This window comes from Pan troglodytes, chromosome 20 (genome assembly GCF_028858775.2).
Source record: "Pan troglodytes isolate AG18354 chromosome 20, NHGRI_mPanTro3-v2.0_pri, whole genome shotgun sequence".
In the NCBI taxonomy this organism is placed as follows: Eukaryota; Metazoa; Chordata; class Mammalia; order Primates; family Hominidae; genus Pan; species Pan troglodytes.
Window position 1 is genome coordinate 39696530 of NC_072418.2, and position 23450 is coordinate 39719979.

The window sequence follows — 23450 nt, forward strand, 5'->3', positions numbered from 1 at the left end:
TTTAGTTACATACAGAAATTCTTGCACAGGATACAAAAAGAGGAGTTCAAGAATGTTCACTGGAGTAATGTACACAATATAAATGAAAAAATGTATTCTTACAATGGATGGCTATACAGTAGGATAAGTTTGCAATGTGAATGGATCTCTTGAACACTCATTGGAGGACAAGTAATAGAGTTGCAGAAAAATCCAAACAGTATGATTTCTTGACATCAAATTAGAACAGGAAAATAAACACATATGGTTAAGACTGTAAAGAAAAACAAGGAAATGCAAAACACAAGATTCGGAATAACAGATACCTCTGACAGCTAAAGAAGGGGATTTAGATTGGGAAGATCAAAGCACACATGGGATTTCTAACATTAGCATTCTACCTCTTAACATGGGTGTTCAGTCCCCCTTAATATATTACACATGTTCTACTATTCAATATTTAATAAAAAGCAGTTTTAAAAAGACAGTTAAAGGCCAGGTGCGGTGGTTCACACCTGTAATCCCAGCACTTTGGGAGGCCAAGGCAGGCAGATCACCTGAGGTCGGGAGTTTGAGACCAGCCTGACCAACATGGAGAAACCTCGTCTCTATAAAAAATACTAAATTAGCTGGGCGTGGTGACACATGCCTGTAATCCCAGCTACTCGGGAGGCTGAGGCAGGAGAATCACTTCAACTCGGGAGGCAGAGGTTGCGGTGAGCTGAGATCGCGCCATTGCACTCCAGCCTGGGCAACAAGAGCAAAACTCCATCTCAAAAAAAAAAAAAAAGATAGTTACAATATAGTATGAAAACGACTATAAGAGATACAGCAATTGAGACCAAGCGCAACCATGAGACTGACACAGGTTTCATAGATGCTGTTCTTGACTAGGTTCAGTAGAACCCAGAGAAAGGGGTGGTGAGGGATAAATGCCCTTCTTGTGTTTCTTGCACAATGGAGGCATGAGATAGACTGTGCAATCTGGGAACTGCTAGTAGTTTAACACGACTAGTGTAAAGTCAGAGAGAGAGCAGAGAGACGAGGCTGAAAAGAAGGATCAATCCTGAGACATTTAAACTTGTTCTCACAGATGAAATAATTAACTGAGGGGTTTTTAAGCAGGATACGTTGCCTCCCATTAAAAGAAGAATCTTGCTATAGGAAATAAGAAAATAGTGACCTACTCAGGTTGAGGGGTGTGGGGAAAGTTTCACGTAACGTGTGGAAGATTAACTGGGACTTAGAAAAGGAACAGAATTCCAACAAGCAGAAAACACACTGAACAGCACTCCAAGTAGAGAGAGCAGAAGATGGAGGTAAGAAGGGAGACCAATTGCACCCTGTGTTTCTGAGGAGCAGAAAGTTAACTGGGATAGCTGATGAGGGGTTCTGAGGGAGGAGTAGAGAGAAGTGATGTTGGAGAACTCCACAGGAATCAGGACAGGAAATGTTTTGAATGACAGGTTATACCTGCCGGGACTAAACACATCATCTTTGCTCACCACTTTACTCTAACATTAGGCTTTGTGCTCTGCTAAATACAGAATATGCTTTTTAGTAAATATGCAATGAACGTGAAAGAGTTGGAGATTTATCCTGAAAGTACCAGGGATTCACTGAACAAAATTCAAAAGGTGACATTACTGGATTATCTTATTGGCAAAGAGTAAAAGTGGAGCCAGGGAGCCCAATCAGTTCAATGTAGTATCTACTCCCACAAGGCAAAAGACAGTGGAGTGAGGCCCTAGGGCATAAGCTCACAGAACAGGAAAAGAAAAGAAGCAATGAAATTGGGCACTTCACTGGATGCTGGGGAGACCAGAAGGTAGGAGCTGGGGGACCCCAGGTTGCCAGTGTAAGTGCAGGTGAATTTCCATTATCATCACATTCCCCAAACTGAAATTATGAGGAAGCCCATGGTCACAGAGCTAGCAAATGGCAGAAATGGGCTAAGATTCTACCCTTTCATCACAATGCACAGCCTCCCATTAGCAGGGACAAAGGGCAATTAATATTTTCAGGACAGAAGATACAGGGAGAAATAGACAATGAAGGGTTGAAGTGCAAGGGGAACTGAAGCTTCCTCCCCACCAGTGTGCAGGGAATGGACGGGGAGGGTGTGGTGATCTTCTGATAATCTTAGGAAGGTTTTGGCCTCTACAGTAATGGGAAGAGAAATTCAACAAATTCTTACAGAATTCTGAAGAAAAGTCAAAGAGAAAGAAACTGATTAATTCAGAATAGAAAATATGTTTCTTTAGTCTTAGAATGAAAGTAATTCTTGAGGACTGGCCAGAATTAATGAAGTAAGTGCTACATCCAGACATATCCAGGACAAAAAACAAAACAAAACAAACAAAAAAACCTTAAATTTCACATCCTACAAATACCATGCCACTCTTTAAAATATATTACTCCAAAGTTGCATAAAAAATCTAAATAAACACTCCAAATTTGGAATTTTATAGCCAACATTCTCTGGTGAGATATCACAGGAGACACCTTAAAGACTAGATTGTTTGGATAAAAGACAGAAAGTATTTTAGGAAAATATAAAAGTAACTATTCTATTTTTGTCGTAAGAAAGACCATCTGGCACAGCAAAAAGGGAAAAATTTTAAGAAAATAGTTGATTTATCTGAATACATTTATGAAAACTAAATGAATCTAAAAGCACACAAAATAGATTAACTGTGAAAAAATATTTCTAAAACAACGTATAAATGACAAAGAGAAAATATGCTGAACATATGAAATGTTGTTTAAAATAAATAAAAAAATAGCATTCTTTGACAAGTGGGCAAAGGAAGTCAGTAGGTGATTTAGAAACCCCAGCTCTACCCTTTTTTTTTTTTCTTAGACGGAGTTTTGCTCTTGTTGCCCAGGCTGGAGCGCAATGGCGCAATCTTGGCTCACCACAACCTCTACCTCCCAGGTTCAGCCGATTCTCCTGCCTCAGCCTCCCGAGTAGCTGGGATTACAGGCATGCGCCACCACATCTGGCTAATTTTGTATTTTTAGTAGAGATGGGGTTTCTCTATGTTGGTCAGGCTGGTCTTGAACTCCCGACCTCAGGTGATCCGCCCGCCTCGGCCTCCCAAAGTGCTGGGATTACAGGCATGAGCCACGGCACCCGGACAGCTCTACCATTTTTAACTGCGTAACTTTGAGGCGAGTGACTTGATTTCCTCAGTTGTCAACTTAGAATAATACTCTATTTCATTGAGTCTGAGATGTCACTGATAATAAGGCCCTTATAACTTTATATACTAGGAAAGAAAAAAAAATGCCATCAATGAAACTATGACTTGCCAAGAATTTTTGTAAACCCCATTTTGATTTCAGAGAGATTAAAATGTGAGAAAAAGTACATCAGAGAATTAATGAAATATAGTCATACCTGTCTAATAGGGTTGTTATGTGGATTAAACAAGATCACATCTGTAAAGAAAGTCCAACTATAAGTGGCTCAAAGTGCATGCTCAATAAGTTAGCTACTTCTGTTAGTAGTATGAACCCACTCTGAAAAAAAAAAAATCACATGACTACACATATAAGCAGACAAAATAATCTGAAAACATTAATAGTGACGATCTGGATAGTGGGACCACGGATGGGGTGACTTAAACTTTCTTTGTGACTCCCTCAAATTTTGAAACTTTTGCAAAAATTGTATATCACTTTAATCATAAGAGGGCATTCAGGTTATTTCTATCTTGAAAAACTATCCGGAGATAAAGTGGACAGGTAGGCATTCCAGGCTATAAGAAATTGAGGCCGGGCGTGGTGGCTTACGCCTGTAATTCCAGCACTTTGGGAGGCCGAGGCAGGGAGATCACAAGGTCAGGAGTAGGAGACCCGCCTGACCAACATGGTGAAACCCCATCTCTACTAAAAACACAAAAACTAGCTGGGCATGGTGGCGCACGCCTGTAATCCCAGCTACTCAGGAGGTTGAGGCAGAAGAATTGCTTGAACCAGGGAGGCAGAGGTTGCAGCGAGCTCAGATCACACCACTGCACTCCAGCCTGAGTGACAGAGCAAGACTCTGTCTCAAAAAAAAAAAAAAAAAAAAAAAAAAAAGTCTTGGCGTGGTGGCTCACGCCTGCTGCCAGCACTTTGGGAGGCCAAGGCAGGCAGATCACAAAGTCAAGAGACTGCGACTATCCTGGCCAACATGGTGAAACCCTGTCTCTACTAAAAATAGAAAAATTAGCTGGGCGTGGTGGCATGCGCCTGTAGTCCCAGCTACTCGCAAGGCTGAGGCAGGAGAATCGCTTGAACCTGGGAGGCGGAGGTTGCAGTGAGCTGAGATAACACCACTGCACTCCTAACTGGCGACAGAGCAAGGCTCCATTGGGAGGCCTAGGCGGGCGGATCACGAAGTCAGGAGATCGAGACCATCCTGGCCAACACAGTGAAACCCCATCTCTACTAAAAATACAAAAAATTAGCCGGGCGTGGTGGCACGTGCCTGTAATCCCGGCTACTCGGGAGGCTGAGGCAGTAGAATCGCTTGAACCTGGGAGGCGGAGGTTGCAGTGAGCCGAGATTGTGCCATTGCACTCCAGCCTGGGCAACAGAGGAGACTCGGTCTCAAAACAAAAAAAAAAAAAAAGAAAGAAAGAAAGAAAGAAAGAAATTGATAAGCGGGCCGTGCAAGATGGCTCTCGCCTGTAATCCCAGCACTTTGGGAGGCCGAGGCAGGCGGATTGCCTGAGTTAAGGAGTTCGAGATCAGCCTGGGCAAGATGGCGAAACCCCGTCTCTACTAAAAATACAAAAATTAGCTGGGCGTGGTGGTGTGTGCCTGTAATCCCGGCTACTCAGGAGGCTGAGGCAGAAGAATCACTAGAACCGAGGAGGCGGAGGTTGCAGTGAGCCGAGATCACACCACTGCACTCCAGCCTGGGCAACAGAACGAGACTCTGTCTCAAAAAAAAAAAAATTGATAAGCAAAAAGGCTATTGCATATGATCATGGAGGGGACAATGCAGAAATCAGTGAGACTGAAAAAGCTAATTCTGTTGTTCAATTTCCCTGCCAAATCACTGAGGCATGTTCTCTGTCAACACTGTTGTGAGCATGAATAAAATCCAGGGAAGTGGAAATTCTAGATCAGATGAGACAATGTCTGCAAAATAGACAGCCCTGGGCTGCTTTAGGAAAATGCTACATAAATGCAGTTTCCTCCCCTCTTCCCCTTTGTCCAAATCATGAATGTAAATATTTTAGATAAATTTCTGAAATAGGTCACTGTCCTGAAAACCAGTAAGTCCTTTCCAAGAAAATGTCAAATGCAACTTACCTCCGCCATCACTTCAGACGCACAGCAGTTCTCTCCTCTTCTGGGTTCTTAAAGAAAGATGTGGAAAAACGTTAAGAAGCCATCCTGAATCCCTCCCTGAACCCCTTGGGAGGCCAAACTCCTGCCCCACCCCAGGCACTGAAAGGGAGACCAAAGAAGCTGCAACGCCACCGCTCTCTGTCATCCTCACAAAGAAATGCAGGTGACCTTAGGAGCCCAGAGAGAAGTCCTGGGAGAGCCCCCCAGACCGTAGCCCTCTTCCTCCATAACAGCCTAACTTGGGAAACTTTCAGGCCTAGCGTCTTACACTGAGCCCAAAAGTCTGTGGCGCCAAGACACAGCTTAAATGGACCCACCTGTCAGGGTCTCAAACTGCTGTCCTTTAGGCTGGGGGCACCTTTATGGGTCTAGATCCCTGGTGGCTACTGGGTGAAAGAACAGAGAAGTGGATATAGCAGGGACTTCCCAGCCCCAAACTCTAGAACCATTTCCACCCTCAACACACACCAGAGATAGACCCGGTGGAGGGAAGGCCATTCACAGAGATTCACTACCTACTGACTAGTCTCAGTTGGGGTTTGCGTAGACGGCCAGGACCCATCCACAGGGCAGACCCCGCCCAGCGTATCCCCAGAATGTACAGCGAAGGTGTCCCGCCCCCTCTCAGGCCTCCCAAAGATGGGGTCGACGACCCGGCACACGCTCACACTTACATGCACAGCCACACAGAATCCCGTGCAGACAGGACTCCCACCACAGCCCCGCAGGCACAGCGGGCACAGATCGCCAAGCACCTGTCGCTGGGCGCACAATCCAGGTCCGGGGAGAACTGCCCGGACTTTTAGTCCAGACAAGAGGACGCAGGGCCGCGATACCCTAGACCTCCTAACATTCCCAGACCGCTCCAGCGCCAGCCTCACACCACACCCACTCCCTGCCTGCGCGCGGCCCGACACTGCCCTCTGCCGAGCTGGGGGCCAGTGGCCCTGACACTCTTCTCCCATCCCGACTGCACCGCCCCGACACTCTCTTCCTTCCCCATCGCACAGCCCTGACCTCCCTTAGCGGTGAAGCGTGGGCATGCAGCCCGCACATCTCCGAGAGCCACCTGTCTTTTAAACTCCAGACGACCCCAGCTCCTCGCCGGGACGCCTCACCGCCCCCTTCGGCGTCCTAGCACTCAGGTCTGAACGAGTCCATCCCAACCCAGCGAGCTCCGCAGCCTGGGACGTTCCAGCCCTTTGCTTTCCAACACCCGCCAAGGAAAGGTGACTAGCCTTCTTCGGCCGGAAAAGGTTGGCCGCGGGGCCCCCTGGGAAATGTAGTCCAGAGGTGGGTGCGCCACCCGGGGCCTGGACCGCACCACGGTCACTGGCGCTCACAGTCATGTCCAGTTCCCCGCCTCCAGTGAAGCCGAGGCCAGACTGCCCAGCTGCACCCGAGCACCCTCCCAGGAACTGGGCAAACACACAGGCCCAGGCAGCAATAGTTGGCCGCTGACGGCTAGAAAAAGGCTGTGGGGCCGTGGAGGCTTCAGAAAAATGTAGCCGCAAACCCGGGAAGGGGCGGCCGGGCCCGCCGCCAGGGCTTCCAGAGTCCGCGAAGTTAACCCGGCTGCAGCCGCCCTCGCCCCAAACGGAGGGTCAGGGAGTGGGGTTTGTGTGTGTGCCCAAAGGCCTCTCACAAGTGCAGTAAAAAGCCAGGGAGCGGACCACCCAGGGTACCCTCCACAGGGAGCCGCGCTCTGGGGTGGATCAGGAGAGGGCGACTGCCGGCCACGCCACGAATTAGGAGTCGGCCCGGACCTGGGGCTTCACTGACCTGGGCCACAATCCCGATAAAGCCGGGTGGCTAAGTTTGGGCTGGGAATTCATGCCCCAGTCCAGGTCTTCTGGCATCTCAACATTTAAGTCACTAATTTCTGCTCGGGCCGGGCCACAGGCTGGCCTGGAGGGTGTCTGGGAAACGACCTGTCCTAGAGGTTTGGGGATGTGGCCTAGGAGAGACTGAAGGGGCGCAGTCACAGGCTCAGGATGCCGAAGGGACTGGAGAAGGATGAGGGATAGTTGGGTCTGCAGCGGAAATAACGGAAAACCAATATAGTGGGCTGCAACGTCATTATTTGAGGATTAAGTTGCAGAAGGATATTTAATGACAGAAGTATGTTCGAGAAATACTTTAGGACCTGGAAAAGTGCTACTAAAATAAACCAATTTTAGCAGCACTTTTGTGTTACTAAAATAAAAGTGCTACTAAAATAAAAGCACTTTTGTGTTACTAAAATAAAAGTGCTACTAAAATAAACCAATTTTTTAAAATAAATACTGTATTTAAAAATGTTATAGGCTGGGCGCGGTGGCTCACGCCTGTAATCCCAGCACTTTGGGAGGCCAAGGCGGGCGGATCACGAGGTCAAGAGATCAAGACCATCCTGGCCAACATGGTGAAACCCTGTCTCTACTAAAAATACAAAATTTACCTGGGTGTGGTGGTGCGCACCTGTAGTCCCAGCTACTCAGGAGGCTAAGAGAATACCTTGAATCTGGGAGGCGGAGGTTGCAGTGAGCCGAGACTGTACCACTGCACTCCAGCCTGGTGACAGCGAGACTTCATCTCAAAAAAAAAAAAAAAAAAAAAGTTATAAATAGGTCGGGCGCAGTGGCTCGCGCCTGTAATCCTAGCACTTTGGGAGGCCGAGGCAGGCAGATCACAAGGTCAGGAGACCGAGACCATCCTGGCCAACATGGTGAAACCTCGTCTCTCCTAAAAATACAAAAATTAGCCCGGCGTGGTGGTGTGCACCTGTAGTCCCAGCTACTAAGGAGGTGCATTCCAGCCTGGCGATAGAGCGAGACTGCGTCTCAAAAAGAAAAAAAACAAAGTTATAAATAGCAGAAACATAGGCACTTGGGCAATAATATCTTTAAAGTTAATTGTTAACAGCAGTTAACTTCTAGGATGTGTAATTGTGACTTTTTTTCTTTTCAGTTAAAAAGTAGTCCCTTATATTTTTGGCCATTATCGTTTCTTTCTTGTGAAACATTACTTATAACATTTCATTTAAAAAAATTCTTAAGTATTTCTAGTTTACAAACTAGAAAACAAACTACTGGACCAAAATTTAAAAATCCACAGTTTAGTACTAAAAGATAAATGAAACACAAGACTGATAAACAAGAGCAAAATAAAGCAAAAACATTAGAAATGCGAAAAGAAAAACATAAAGAGTTTAAGAGTTTTTTTTTTTTTCTTGAGATGGAGTTTTGCTCTTGTTGCCCAGGCTGGAGTGCAGTGATGCCGTCTCAGCTCACTGCAACCTCTGCCTCCCGGGTTCAAGTGATTCTCCTGCCTCAGCCTCCCAAGTAACTGGGATTACAGGTGCCCGCCTGTATTCTTTGTATTTTTAGTAGAGACGAGGTTTCATCACGCTGGCCAGGCTGGTTTCAAACTCTTGACCTCAGGTGATCCGCCCACCTCAGCCTCCCAAAGTGCTGGGATTACAGGAGTGAGCCACCGTGCCCGGGCCTGGGTTTAAAAGAATTTTGAGGCTGTTATGTACAACTCTATAACCATGGTAGAGGAAACTGTAGATTTTCTAATGAAATTTAAATCACTGATTTCTACTAAGAAGTAGAAAATGTGAACAGAATAATAACCATAATGAAATGCTTTATTTTATTTAAGATATTTTAAAGTATGTACAATTAAAAAGGTACCATACCCAGATGGTTATAGCTGAATTTTAGCTAATTTTTGAACTAATAATGATTATTCAATGTATTTATATCCAACTTATATATGCTCTCCAATGAATTTTTGTCTAAGTGGCATAAAATTTATTAAAGACATGGCCGGGCATGGTGGCTCATACCTGTAATCTCAGCAGTTTGGGAGGCTGAGGCAGGAGCATCACTTTGAGGCTAGGAGTTTGAGACCAGCCTCGGCAACATGGCAAAACCCCCTTTCTACAAAGATTAGCCGGATGTGGTGGCGCACACCTGTACTTCCAGCTACTGGGGAGGCTGAGGCTGGAGGATCACTTGTACCCGGAGGCAGAGGTTGCAGTGAGCCAAGATTGGGGCACTGTACTCCAGCCTGGGCGACAGAGCGAGACTGTCTCCAAAAAAAAGAAAAGAAAAGAAAAGAAATTCAATAAAGACAGGCCAAAAGAAAAGTATTAATTTCATTTGTGGTTATAGATGCAAAAGTTCCAAATAAAAGGCTGATTTCAATAATGTATAAAATTTATATAGTTATGTCAAAGGATTGGGAAAAAAGAAATTCATAAATTATGCCAATAAGACAAAGTGGTAGAATAATGCCCCAAGACGTTCAAATCCTAACCCCCAGAACCTGTGAATATATCTTACATGGCAAAAGAGGCTCTGCAGCAGATATGCTTCAACTAATAATCTTGAGATGGAGGCCAGGCATCGTGGCTCATGCTTGTAATCCAGCACTTTGGGAGGCCGAGGTGGGCGGATCACTTGAGGTAAGGAGTTTGAGATCAGCCTGGACAACGTGGTGAAACCCAGTCTCTACTAAAAATACAAAAATTAGCCAGGCATGATGGTGCATGCCTATAGTCCTAGGTACTTGGGAGGCAGAGGTTGCAGTGAGCCAAGATCTCGCCACTGCATTCCAGCCTGGGCGGCAGAGTGAGACTTGATCTCAAAAAAAAAAAAAAAATCTTGAGATGGGAAGATTATGCTGGATTACTGAGTAGGCCCAACAAGGGTCCTTAAAAGAGGAAGGCAGGAGGGTCAGAGTCAGAGAGGAAAGCATGACAACGAAAGGGGGGATGTGCTTTGAAGACGGAGGAAAGTGCCATAAGCAAAAGAACGCAGGCAGCTTCTAGAAGCTGGAAAAGACAAGGAAATAGATTCTCCCCTAGAACCTAGAGAAAGAACACGGTTTTATGACACCTGGATTTTAGCCCACAGGACTCATTTCACACTTCTGACCTCAGTATCTGGATGAAGAAATCTTCCCTCAGCAGGAAGAGGTTGGGATGACCTGTCATTCATCAAAAAACTATATCCTTGATAAGCCTGTCCTTCCTTGCTTGAGATATTTTCTTTCGCTCTCTTTCAATTAGGATATAGAACTTTTGCATTCCTTCTCCTGAAACTTCCTCTCTTATGGTAACGAATCAGAGAACTGGTTCTTTAGTTCTGTTCCAGTAGGGTCTTTGGGTACGTCCCCAATAAGCTCAATGCCTTCCCACTTCCTAGGCACATTTACTTCAGTTGTTTATTTTGGAAAGTTTCAAATCTCCAGAAGCATTGAAAGAATACTACAAAGAACTTGTATTGGGGCTGGGTGTGGTGGCTCACACCTGTAATCCCAGCACTTTGGGAGGCTGAGGTGGCTGGATCAGGAGGTCAGGAGATTGAGACCATCTTGGCTAATACCGTGAAACCCCGTTTCTACTAAAAATACAAAAAATTAGACGGGCATGGTGGCACGTGCCTGTAATCCCACCTACTCAGGAGGCTGAGGCAGGAGAATCACTTGAACCTAGGAGGCGGAGGTTGCAGTGAGCCAAGATCGTGCCACTGTACTCTTGCCTGGGGGACAGAGCAAGACTCTGAAAAGAAAAAAAAAAAGAACTCATTCATGCTTGTCCCTTAGATTCACAAATTGTCAACAATTTAACAATTTGCCACTTTTGATTCTCTCTCTACCATTTGAAAATAAATTCAAGAATCATTATACTTCAGTACTAAACATGTTTTTTTTTTTTTGAGGCAGTGAGCCAATTTGATCACTTGGCTAAGATGGTAATGGCCACATGTCTCCATTGTAGTTATTTTTCCCCTTTTTAATTGGTAAGTAACCTGAGGGATGATAACTTCAGACCATATGAATCTCCTCTTTTTTAACAATCATATGCATATATATATATATATATATATATATATATATATATAGTTTTTTTTTTTTTTTTTTTTTTTTTTGAGACAGAGTCTTGCTCTGTTGCCAGGCTGGAGTGCAGTGGTGCAATCTCGGGTCACTGCAACCTCTGCCTCCTGGGTCCAAGCTGGGACTCCAGGCACCCGCCACCACGCCCGGCTAATTTTTGTATTTTTAGTAGAGACGGGATTTCACCATGTTGGCCAGGCTGGTCTTGATCTCCTGACTTCGTGATCTACCTGCCTCAGCCTCCCAAAGTGTTGGGATTACAGGTGTGAGCCACTGCACCTGGCCCATATGCATATTTAATATAAGGTATATGTTACATTTTCATGTAAATTAATATGTGTTACTCTCATATAAATTTGTATGTATTTTTCTCTCATATAAATATGAATCATGAAATTACATTTTATATGTGGACTTTCTACCATGTATGGATATTATGGTGTACAGTTGACACACATATATACATATTATTCTTCAGTGTTGGATAATTGATCCATGTTATATGCTTTGTAGGACATCTTAGATATTTTATGGGATAATTTCAAATACAACCAAGTTTTTATTTTGTTCCTGGGTTTTCAATTTAGCCCACAAGAAAATACAACACCACTGTTAACAGATATGCATTTTCATGTTGTTGAGATTCTCCTTCATGCCCAGTGTTCTATTCCAAGCACTAATGGGGCAAAAACACCTATCTTGTAGAGAAAGATGAGATTCTTTATTGTGGACATTATGATCTGCCATGGAGACAGGACCATTGTGATGAAACAACTCATTATGCTTTTGGTTGATGGCAAACTGTCCTGCCTTATGAGACTTTAAGCAGTTGGGTATCATGGAAAGCTTAAGTGTGAAGGTCTTGGTGAATGATGATGGGCTTTTGCCAGAAATGGATGGATGAGAAGTTTTTAAGCATCAGCAGCCAGCTTCTATAGTCAGTTTGTATCAGTCTGGATACAGTCAGGAAACAGAAACCACAAAAGAATTTTTTGTTTGTTTGTTTTGTTTTTTTTTGAGAAGGAGTATTGCTCTGTTGCCTAGGCTGGAGTACAGGGGTGCTATCTCAGCTCACTGTAATCTCTGCCTCTCGGGTTCAAGTGATTCTCGTGCCTCAGCCTCCCAAGTAGCTGGGATTACAGGCACCTGCCACCATGCCCAGCTAACTTTTGTATTTTTAGTAGAGACGGAGTTTCACCATGTTGGCCAGGCTGGTCTTGAACTCCTGACCTCAGGTGATCCACCCACCTCAGCTTCCCAAAGTGTTGGGATTACAGGCATGAGCCACTGTGCCTGGCCAAAGGAATTTAAACAGAATTATAATATAAAGAATTATTAAGCAATGATAGGACAGAAACTATAGGGCCATGAGGAGGACTCTAAAAGGCCCTTTAGAGCTGAGGGAGAGTACCCAAAAGAGAACATACTTGGAAGGAGGTCTTTCCCAAGGGTGAGTTTCAAACCTCACTGAAGATGTGGTTGTAGCTCAGTGTGATGCTGGAGAAGTTTGCTACGTTGCCAGGTACTCAAAGAGAGTTGGATTGGCACTGTAGGCCTTAGGCCTGAGATGCATGGTTTCCACATCAGGACGGCTACAGGAAATTACTCCCCATTGCACAAGCAAGCTACGGCTGATGGCCAGGATGCAGAGGAGTTTGGGTGCCACTGTGAGCATGAGGTCTGGAGCACACGGTCTCTCGTGAGAAGGGCCTCAGCAAGGTAGTCTGCCAGGCCCAGGCCAGATATGCAAGATCTCCAAGAGACTGCGTGCTCTGGAGCACAGCTGGCGCAGAGCATTGCTGAATATTCTCACATACACACCTCCCACTGATGGACCATGAAGCAAGAGCAAGGAAAAGCAAAATGCTGCAACCTGAGCCAGAAAGACCCCTTCTTCCTTCAATGTCCCTCTTCAATGTCCACACCCTCTACTGACAAAGCTTAATAACACACTCACTGTAAAGGGGAAATGCTTCAAATTGTCCACTTTCACAGACTGGTGTTGAAAAGGTTAATTTGGAGCTGAGAGGCAATACACTGATAACTGACCTAGTCTAACCCTTTGGGTACTAAGTTTCTACACACTTTTTTATACAAAACTTGAGCTCCTTTACAACAATGAAACAACTCTATTTCTACCTAGCAAGGTACAGCTATCCAAATGAGAAGATGGACCAGGCATGATGGCTCACGCCTGTAATCCCAATACTTTGGGAGACTAAGGCATGAGGATTGTTTGAGGCCAGGAGTTGGAGACCAGCCTGGGAAACAAAGCAAGACCCCATTTCTTTTTTTCTTTTTGAGACAGAGTCTCTGTTGCCTAGGCTGGAATGCAATGGTGCAATCTCGGCTCACCGCAACCTCCACCTCCCCAGTTTAAGCGATTCTTGTGTCTCAGCCACCCGAGTAGCTGGGATTACAGGCATGGACAATCACTTCCAACTGATTTTTATATTTTTTTAGTAGAGACAGGCTTTCACCATGTTGGCCAGGCTGGTCTTGAACTTCTGACCTCAGGTGATCCGCCTGAGGACCCACCACACGTGGCCTGATTTTTAAATATTAACCTTATATCCTGTAATCAGGCTGGGTGCTATGGCTCACGCCTGTAATCCCAGCACTTTGGGAGGCTGAGGCGGGCAGATCACCTGAGGTCAGGAGTTTGAGACCACCCTGGCCAACATGGTGAAATCTGTCTCTACTAAAAATACAAAAATTAGCTCAGTGTGGCCATGTGCACCTGTAATTCCAGCTACTTGGGAGGCTGAGGCAGGAGAATCGCTTGAACCAGGAGGCAGAGGTTGCAGTGAGCCGAGATCACGCCATTGCACTCCAGCCTGCGTGACAGATCAAGACTCTGTCTAAAAAAAAAAAAAAAAAAAAAAAGTCCTTGATCACACACAAAACTGGGGGGATGCCATAATGGTGGAGAAAGCATGAAAGCATTCTGTAAGTCCATGGTTGTGATGCTGGCAGCAGCATTACGGGCAAGAAAAAAAATCTATTCCAGAATATCTGTCCATGCTTATAAGAATGAATCTCTGTCTCATCCATGACAGAACAGGCCCAGTGTATTCGGCCTTCTATCAGGTGGCTAGCTGGTTCCAAAAGGGAATGCTGCTATATCAGGGACTCAATGCTGGTCTCTGCTGTTGACAAAAATCAAGGGAAAAGACTGTGCTGGCTGATTATGTCCCTTTTATTAAGGAAGAAAATGCTTTCAAATACCCATTACCCCCAAATATTTTTGCTTGTATCTCACTGGCCATATTTATGACACATGGTTGTCCTCACATGGAAGGCAGACAGGCAAAGAGATAAAAGCATGCCCAACTTGTCCTTTTATAACAGCATGAATCCCACCCATGAGTGTGGAGCTGTCATGAGCTAATCACCTTGTAAAGGTTCCACCTCTTAATACTGTTATAATGGCAACTAAATTTCAACATGAATTTTGGAGGCGACAAATATTCAAACCATAGCAATAATCAAAGATTCCCAAGAAAGTAGGATAACATTTACATGCTTAATGAAAATTTCAAGCCCAGTTGTACAAGTCTTTGTATAGATACAAGTCCCTCTTATAGCACTTGCTTGTCCCCAAAGACTAAAGACCAGTGTCCCAACTAGGAGAGCGCAGAAGATCATTTTTATTTAGAGGTGATGCTCTTCCACCTCTAACACTGGAGGTATCAGTCACCTCAGGGGACATGGTTGTCATCTGCTACAAGCTGCACCACCTCTTGTATCGACTTTCACTTCATTATTTTATGTTTATTTATTTATAAGAGATAAGGTCTCATTCTGTTGCCAAGGCTGGAGTGGTGATCATGGCTCATTGCAGCCCCAACCTCCTGAGCTCAAGGATCCTCCCACCTCAGCCTCCCAAGTAGCTGGGACTACAAGTGTGCGTCACACCGTCCGCCAAATTTTTTAAAAATTTTTTGTAGACACAGGGTCTCACTATGTTGCCCAGGCTGGTCTCGAACTCCTGGGCTCAAGCTATCTCCCACCCTGGCTTCCCAAAGTGCGAGGATTATAGGCATGAGCCACTATGCCTGGCTGACTTCATTATTTTGACTTAAAGATCAGATAGGCTCAGATGCCTCATAGTTCAGAGAACACTTAATGGGTTATTCTCTGCCTCCAGTACTTGTTTCTTTAAGAGATATTCAGAAACAGCAGAAATCAAGCTTGAGTTCTGGACACCAGGAGATCTTACAAAGTTACTGTCCACTATGTAACAAGAAAGTAATATTTCACAAACGTTCATAAGCAAATCTAACAAATGTTTATGTGACTTGAATCCTTCCTTCCTTCCTTCCTGAGATCTTACAAAGTTACTGCCCACTATGTAACAAGAAAGTAATATTTCACAAAGGTTCAGAAGCAAATCTAACAAATGTTTATGTGACTTGAATCCATCCTCCCTTCCTTCCTTCCTCCCTCCCTCCCTTCCTTCCTTCCGTCCCTCCCTCCCTCCCTCCGTCCCTCCCCCCACCCTTTCTTTCTTACTTTTTTTGACTGAGTCTCGCTTTGTTGCCAGGCTGGAGTGCAGTGGCACAATCTTGGCTCACTGCAACCTCCACCTCCCAAGTTCAAGCGATTCTTCTGCCTCAGCCTTCTGAGTAGCTGGGACTACAGGCGCATGCCACCATGCCCAGCTAATTTTTGTATTTTTAGTAGAAATGGGGTTTCACCATGTTGGCTAGGATGGTCTCAATCTCTTGACCTCGTGATACGCCTGCCTCAGCCTCCCAAAGTGCTGGGATTACAGCTGTGAGCCACTGCGCCCGGCCAACTTGGGCCTTTCTAATGCATGAAAAGATATTACCAATGTTAAAAAACAACTCTGAAATAGGGCACCAGTCATAGCATAGCCCTCTGCCAAATTCATTTCATAGAGACTGTATTGGGAGTATTTCATAAAACGCTGTTCATGTTGCTGTCAGTTGTTAAATTTAGTTACAGGAGAAACAGCAGCTGGTTATATGTTAACACTAAAATGTCTTTAGGACATGGTCATTAATTATGCCCCAGGAGCAGCTGTTGAGGCTTTGCTTTGCCATTTGTTCTGGCACTCTGCCCAAAGCCTAGTGCTGCTGACATTCATCAGTGTTCGTACATAAAATTGCCACTGGGTTAATAGTTCCATCATTTATCAAGCTAAGAAAAATGAAGCTACTGAGACTGAATTGACAGGTCTGAAATTAAGAATTTTCATAAAATTCATATCTCCTATGCTACCTAGCCAATCTAATCCTTGGTATTTATCCAAGAGAAATGAAAACATACATCTATACAAATAATTTTTACACAAATATTCATGGTAGCCTTATTCTTGATAGTCCCCAAACTGGAAACAACACAACTATTCATTAACAGGTGATTGTGGTACCATTATTTAGCAATGAAAACCTATTTAATAAAATTATGGATGAAAACTTCCAAAGCCTAACAAGAGATTCAGACATCCAGATACAGAAGGCTCACAATATGCAAGGAGATAAAATGCAAAAAGTTTTTCTCCATGGCACAATTATATTCACATTGTTTCAAGTCAAACAAAGATAAAGAGTGAATCCTTAAAAGAAAAAAAAAGCATCTAGTCACCTATAAAAGAAACCCCATAAGACTAATAGAGGATTTCTAAGCAGAAACCTTATAGGTCAAAAGAAAATGGGATGATATATTTAAAGTGCTAAAAGAAAAAAAGAAAACTAGCCAAGAATGCTACATCAAGCAAAATTATCCTTCATAAACAAAGGAGAAATAGTCCTTTCTAGACAAGCAAATGCTAAGGAAATTTGTTACCACTAGACTGGCCTTACAAGAAAAGCTGAAGGCTGGGTGTGGTGGCTCACGCCTGTTATCTCAGCACTATGGGAGGTCGAAGCGGGTGGATCACTTGAGGTCAGGAGTTTGAGAATAGCCTGGCCAACATGGTAAAAGACCGTCTCTACTAAAAATACAAAAATTAGCCACGTGTGGTGGAGCACGCCTCTAATCCCAGCTACTTGGGAGAGTGAGGCACGGGAATCACTTGAACCTGGGAGGTGGAGGTTGCAGTGATCCAAGATTACACCACTACATTCCAGCCTGGGTGGCAGAGTGAAACTGTGTCTCAGAAATGAAAAAAAAAGAAAGAAAGAAAGAAAGAAAAGCTCAAGGGGGTCTTAAACCTGGAAGCAAAAATAATAATAATAATAATAATAATAACACTGCAACACTTACCATCATGAAAATAAGGTAAACTATAAAACTCACTGGTAAAGCACACATAAAGAAGAAAGAGAAAGGACTCACATGGTACTACTACAGAAATCTACCAAGCCACAGTGACAATAAGAAAACAAATTAAAAAAAAAAAAACATAAAACAACAAAAAAGCCTGAGCATGGTGGTTTAAATCTGTAATCCCAGCACTTTGGAGCCAGAGAGGGGAAGATCATTAGAGCCCAGGAGTCCAAGACTAGCCTGGGCAACACAGTGAAACTCCATCTCTATAAAAATAAAAAAAACATTACCCAGGCATGGTGGTGCATGGGGAGCTACTTGTGGGGCTCAGGTGGGAGGACTGCTTGAGCCCAGGAAGTCTCAAAAAAAAAAAAACAAAACACCCTAACCAATTAACAATATGATAGAGACAAAGCTTCGTATGTGAATAATAACCTTTAGCCAGGTCAGTGGCTCACGCCTGTAATCCCAGCACTTTGGAAGGCTGAGGTGGGAGGATCACCTGAGGTCAGGAGTTCGAGACCAGCCTGGCCAATATGGCAAAACCCTATCTCTACTAAAAGTATAAAAATAGCCAGGCGTGCCAGCGCATGCCTATAATCCCAACTACTCAGGAGGCTGATGCAGAATAGCTTGAACTGAGGAGGCAGAGGTTGCAGTGAGCCAAGAACGTGCCATTGCACTCCAGCCTGGGCAACAGAGTGAGACTCCATCTCATAATAATAATAATAACTTTGAATATAAATGGATTAAATTTCCCACTTAAAAAATAGAGAATGGCTGAATGGATTTTTTTTTTAAAAAGATCCCCAAATATCCTACTTATAAAAAACTCACCTTACTGGTAATGACACATATAGACTGAAAGTAAAAGGATGGAAAAAGATATTCCATGAAAATGGAAACCAAAAGTGAGCAGGAGTAGCTATATTTCTAATAGATTAAAGAGATTTTAAGTCAAAAAGTAAAAAAAAAAAAAGACAAAGAAGGTCATTATATAACCATAAAGTGATTAAACCAGCAGTGGATATAACAATTCTAAATATATATGCAGCCAACACTGAAGTACCCAGATTCATAAAGCAAATATTACTAGATCTAAAGAGAGAGACTGCATTACAATAATAATGAGGGACTTCAACATCCCATTCTCAGCATTAGACAGTTTTTAAAAAATCAGAGTTCTAAAAAATTAGATTTAAACTGGACTTTAGACCAAACACACCTAACAGATATTCACAGAACCTTTCACCCAACAGATGCAGACTATACATTATTTTCATCAGTACATGGAACATTCTCCATAATAGGCCATCGAGTAGGCCACAAAACAAGTCTCAACAAATTTTTAAAAGCTGAAATCTTATCAAGTATCTTAGACCACAACGGAATAAAACTAGAGATTAACACCAAGAGGAACTTTGGAAACTATACCAATAAATGGAAATTAAATATCATATTCCCAAATAACCACTAAAGATCATAACTAAAATGAAAATTGAAAGAAAAAAAAATTTTTTTTTTTTTGAGATGGAGTTTCACTCTTGTTGCCCAGGCTGGAGTGCAATGGCACGATCTCGGCTTACTGCAACCTCCGCCTCCCAGATTCAAGTGATTCTCCTGCCTCAGCCTCCCGAGTAGCTGGGATTACAGGCAAGTGCCACCACCCCAGCTAATTTTTGTATTTTTACATGGTGAGCCACCATGCCAGGCTGAAGAAAAGTTTCTTGAAACAACCGAAAATGAAAACACAACATTCCCAAACCTGTGAAATAAGGCAAAAGTAGTGTTAAGAGGGAAGCTTATAGCAATAAATGTAGAATGCAATCAAAAAAGTTAGCTGGGCACAGTGGCTCGTACCTGTAATCCCAACACTTTGGGAGGCCGAGGCGGGTGGATCACCTGAGGTCAGGAGTTCGAGACCAGCCTGGCCAACATGGTGAAACCCCATTTCTACTAAAAATACAAACATTAGCTGGGCATGGTGGTGAGCACCTGTAATCCCAGGTACTCGGGAGGCTGAGGCTGGAGAACCACTTGAACCCGGGAGGCAGAGGTTACAGTGAGCCAAGATTACACCATTGCACTCTAGCCTGGGCAACAGAGTGAGGAGACTCTGTCTCAAAAAAAAAAAAAAAAAAAAAAGTAGAACAATTACAAATTAACAATCTAACAATGTACCTCAAAGAACTAGAAAACAAGAAAAAGCCAAACCACAAATTAGCAAAATAAAAGAAATAATAAAGATCAGAGCAGAATTAAATGAAATGGAGACTAAAACAATATGAAAGATCCACAAAATGAAAAGTTGGTTATTCAAAAAGATAACCCAAATTGATAAACCACTAGCTAGACTAACCAAGAAGAGAGAATACCCAAATAAGCAAAATTAGAAATGAAGAAGGAGACATTACAACTGATACTACAGAAATACAAAAGAGTGTCAGAGACTTATGAGCAGCTATATACTGACAAACTAGAAAACCTAGGGAAAACAGATATATTCCTGAAAACATAAAACTTACCAAGACTGAATGAGGAGGAAATATAAAATCTGAACAGACCACTAAGTAGTGAGATTAAATCAGTAATAAAAAGTCTCCCAACCAAGAAAAGCCCAGGGCCACTTGGAATCACAGCCAAATTATACCATACAAAGAAAAACTAATACCAATTCTCCTGAAACTATTCCAAAAAATAAAAGAGGAGAGAATTCTCCCCAACTCATTCTACAAGGCCAGGATCATCCTATTACCAAAACCAGAAAAGGACACAACATAAAAAGAAAACTAAAGGCTGATATCTGACAAAAGTAGATGCAAAAATCCTCAAAAAAGCACTAACAAACCAAATCCAATAGCACAGCAAAATGATAATACGCCACAATCAAGTGAGATTTACACCAGGGATGCAAAGATGGGTCAATGTATGCAAATCAGTTAACATGATACATCACATCAGAATAAAGGACAAAAACCATATAATCATCTCAATAGATGCAGAAAAAGCATCTGATAAAATTCAACATGCTTTCACAATAAAAACTTCAACAAGCTAGGCACAGAAGGTACATACCTCAGAATAATAAAGGTTATATATAACAAACCCACAGCTAACACTATAGTGAATAGGGAAAAGCTGAAAGCATTTCCACTAAGAATTGGAACAATGCCGACTTTCACCACTCCTATTCAACATAGTAATGGAAATCCTAGCCAGACCAATCAGGCAAGAGAAAGAAATAAAAGGTATCCAAATTGGAAAAGAGGAAGTCAAATTGTGCCTTTTTGTTGATGATATAATCCTATATCTAGGAAAATCTAAAGACTCCACCTGGCTGGGCGTGGTGGCTCACGCCTGTAATCTCAGCACTTTGGGAGGCCGAGGAGGTTCGATCACTTGAGGTCAGGAGTTTGAGACCAGCCTGGCCAACATGGAGAAACCCTGTCTCTACTAACAATACAAAAAAATTAGCTGGGCTTGGTGGTGCACGCCTGTAATCCCAGCTACTTGGGAGGCTGAGGCAAGAGAATTGCTTGAACCCGGGAGGTGGAGGTTGCAGTGAGCCAAGATTGTGCCACGGTACTCCAGCCTGGGCGAAAGACAGACCCTGTCTCAAAAAAAAAAAAGAAAAAGAAAAAAGAAAAAAAGAAAGAATATTATGAACAAGAATAAAAGCGTATAAAGCATATTATGCCCACAAATTTCATAATCTACATGAAACAGACTAATTCCTTGAAAGACACAATCTGTCAAAACTCACCAAGAATAAATAGACAATCCAAACAGGCCTGTATCTATTAAATAAATGGAATCAATAACTATTAACCTTCCAAAATAGAAAGCATCAGGCCCAGATGGGTTTACTGATTAATGCTCCCAAACATATAAGAAAGTTTATCAATTCTCTACCCTCTCTTCTAGAAAAAGGAAATATTTCCTAACTCAGTCTATGAGGCCAGCATTATCCTAATACCAAAACCAGGAGAAACATATTACAAGAAAAGAAAACTACAGAACAATATCTCTCATGAATACAGATGCAAAAATAATAAAATATTAGCAAATCAAATCCAATAATATATAAAAAGAATTATACACCACAATCAAGTGGGATTTATCCCAGAAATGCAAGATTGATTCAACCTTTGAAAATCTATTAATCTCATTCATAACATCAAGAGGCTAAAGAAGAAAAATCATATAATCATGTCAATAGATGCAGAAAATCACTTGACAAAAATCCAACACCCAATCACAATAAAAACAGTCAGCAAACTTAGGAATAAAGGGAACTTCCTCAACTCAATAAGGCAATCTTTTGGGTCTCTTACAATCCTTCAAAATCTGAATCTTAAAAATTAGCTTTATATTTAATAGTAAAGAGACTTGAAATACTTTAAATCAAACCCACTCCAATCCACTGAATTATATACCATTGTTTCCCAGTACTTTCATGGCCTTTGAATACCCTGTAAATCAATCTTGCTCTTCTTTTCCACCTGCCAATATTTGTTTCTATTTACCCACATATTTAACATTTTCCTTATCCATCTTCTTTGTTTCTCAAGTCCTCCATCTGAGACCACTTCTAGAGAGCTTGCCCATGCTTCCCTTTAGCCTCCTGTTTATACACCTCTTTAGCCCATGACATCAAGTTTTTGAAGAAACCACACCAAATGTCACAACAGCAGTTAAAGAACAGTTTGAGCCAGGCGTGTGGGCTTATGCCTGTAATCCCAGCACTCTGGGAGGCTGATGCGGATCACCTGAGGTCAGGAGTTCAAGACCAGCCTGGCCAACATGGCCAAACCCCATCTTTACTAAAAATACAAAAGTTAGTCAGCCATGGTGGCAGGCGCCTGTAATCCCAGCTACTTGGGAGGCTGAGGCAGGGAGAATCGCTTAACCCGGGAGGCAGAGATTGCAGTGAGCCGAGATCACGCCACTGCACTCCAGCCTGGGCGACAGAGCAGGACTCCATTAAAAAAAAAAAAAAAAAAAAAAAAAGAACAGTCTGGAAATCCCTAGGGGGCCTTGAGATTGAAACTATTTTCATATTTTTCCTTCTTTTGATCTCATTTGCTCATGAGTATAGAATGGAGTTTCCCAGTCTTACATGACATGTGACTGAATGTAGAAGCAGATATGAGAACCCAGCTGTCTGCTTTTAAGTAATTTAAAGTATTTGAAAGTTGTGTAACAATGACGCTCTTATTATGTTTTTTGGTTTTGGAAATAATTCTTTTTCATAAAATAATTTCATAAAAATTTATTGCTTGTATTAACATGTAATGAGTTTATTAGTTTCAAATGAATCAAAAATATTTTTTGGTTGGGTGCTGTGGCTAACACCTGTAATTTCAGCAATTTGGGAGACCAAGGTGGGCAGATCACTTGAGGCCAGGAGTTCAAGACCAGCCTAGCCAACATAGTGAAACCCCATCTCTACCAAAAATACAAAAAATTAGCTGAGCATGGTGGTGCACACCTGTAATCCCAGCTACTCAGAAGGCTGAGGCATGAGAATCGCTTGAGCCTGGGAGGCAGAGGTTTCAGTGAGCCAAGATTGCATCACATACTCCAGCCTGGGCAGCAGAGTGACACCCTGTCTCAAAAAAAAAAAAAAAATTTTTTTTTTAAATTTCAATTTGAGGACTACTGTTGCAAAATGTCTACTGTTTTAAGTCAGTTTCCCAGGAAAAGAGAATCTGAGATGGAAATCTATGATAGGGTTTATTGGGGAGATCTCTTGGGAACATCAGCAGTAAGGAAATGAATAAAGCAGAACTGGATGGAAAGAGAAATTAAACTGATGCAGTTGAAATTTGTTCCCTGGGGAGCTCTAGAGCTGGGATTGCTCTTCAGAGTTGCTCTAAACTGAGGCAACGTGGGCCAAGCTGCCTGAAGGGAGACAGTGTAACCTTGCATAAGGCAGCTCCTTTCGTCCAACAGCAATTCCTTAGAGGAATTTAGCTGTGAGTTGTCAGCAGCCAAGA

At 42.9% G+C, this 23450-nt stretch overlaps 1 protein-coding gene across 5 annotated transcripts in view; it reads right to left on the bottom strand.

Annotated features, from left to right (window-relative positions):
- The window catches only part of ZNF568 (zinc finger protein 568), an 82225-nt gene that overhangs the window by 19284 nt on the left and 39491 nt on the right, over positions 1-23450 (bottom strand). The window contains exons 1-2 of one of the 5 annotated variants that reach the window (XM_003953475.6): positions 6003-6584; positions 5290-5336 (exon numbers count right to left, since the gene is read on the bottom strand). In XM_003953475.6, the coding sequence (XP_003953524.1) occupies positions 5290-5298 (9 nt within the window). In that variant the 5' untranslated portion in view covers positions 5299-5336; positions 6003-6584. Of the gene's footprint in view, positions 1-5289; positions 5337-6002; positions 6585-7768; positions 7892-23450 lie in introns of those variants that run through there. The other 4 variants (XM_054673365.2, XM_063801521.1, XM_009435433.5 and 1 more) reach the window with 4 other exon arrangements.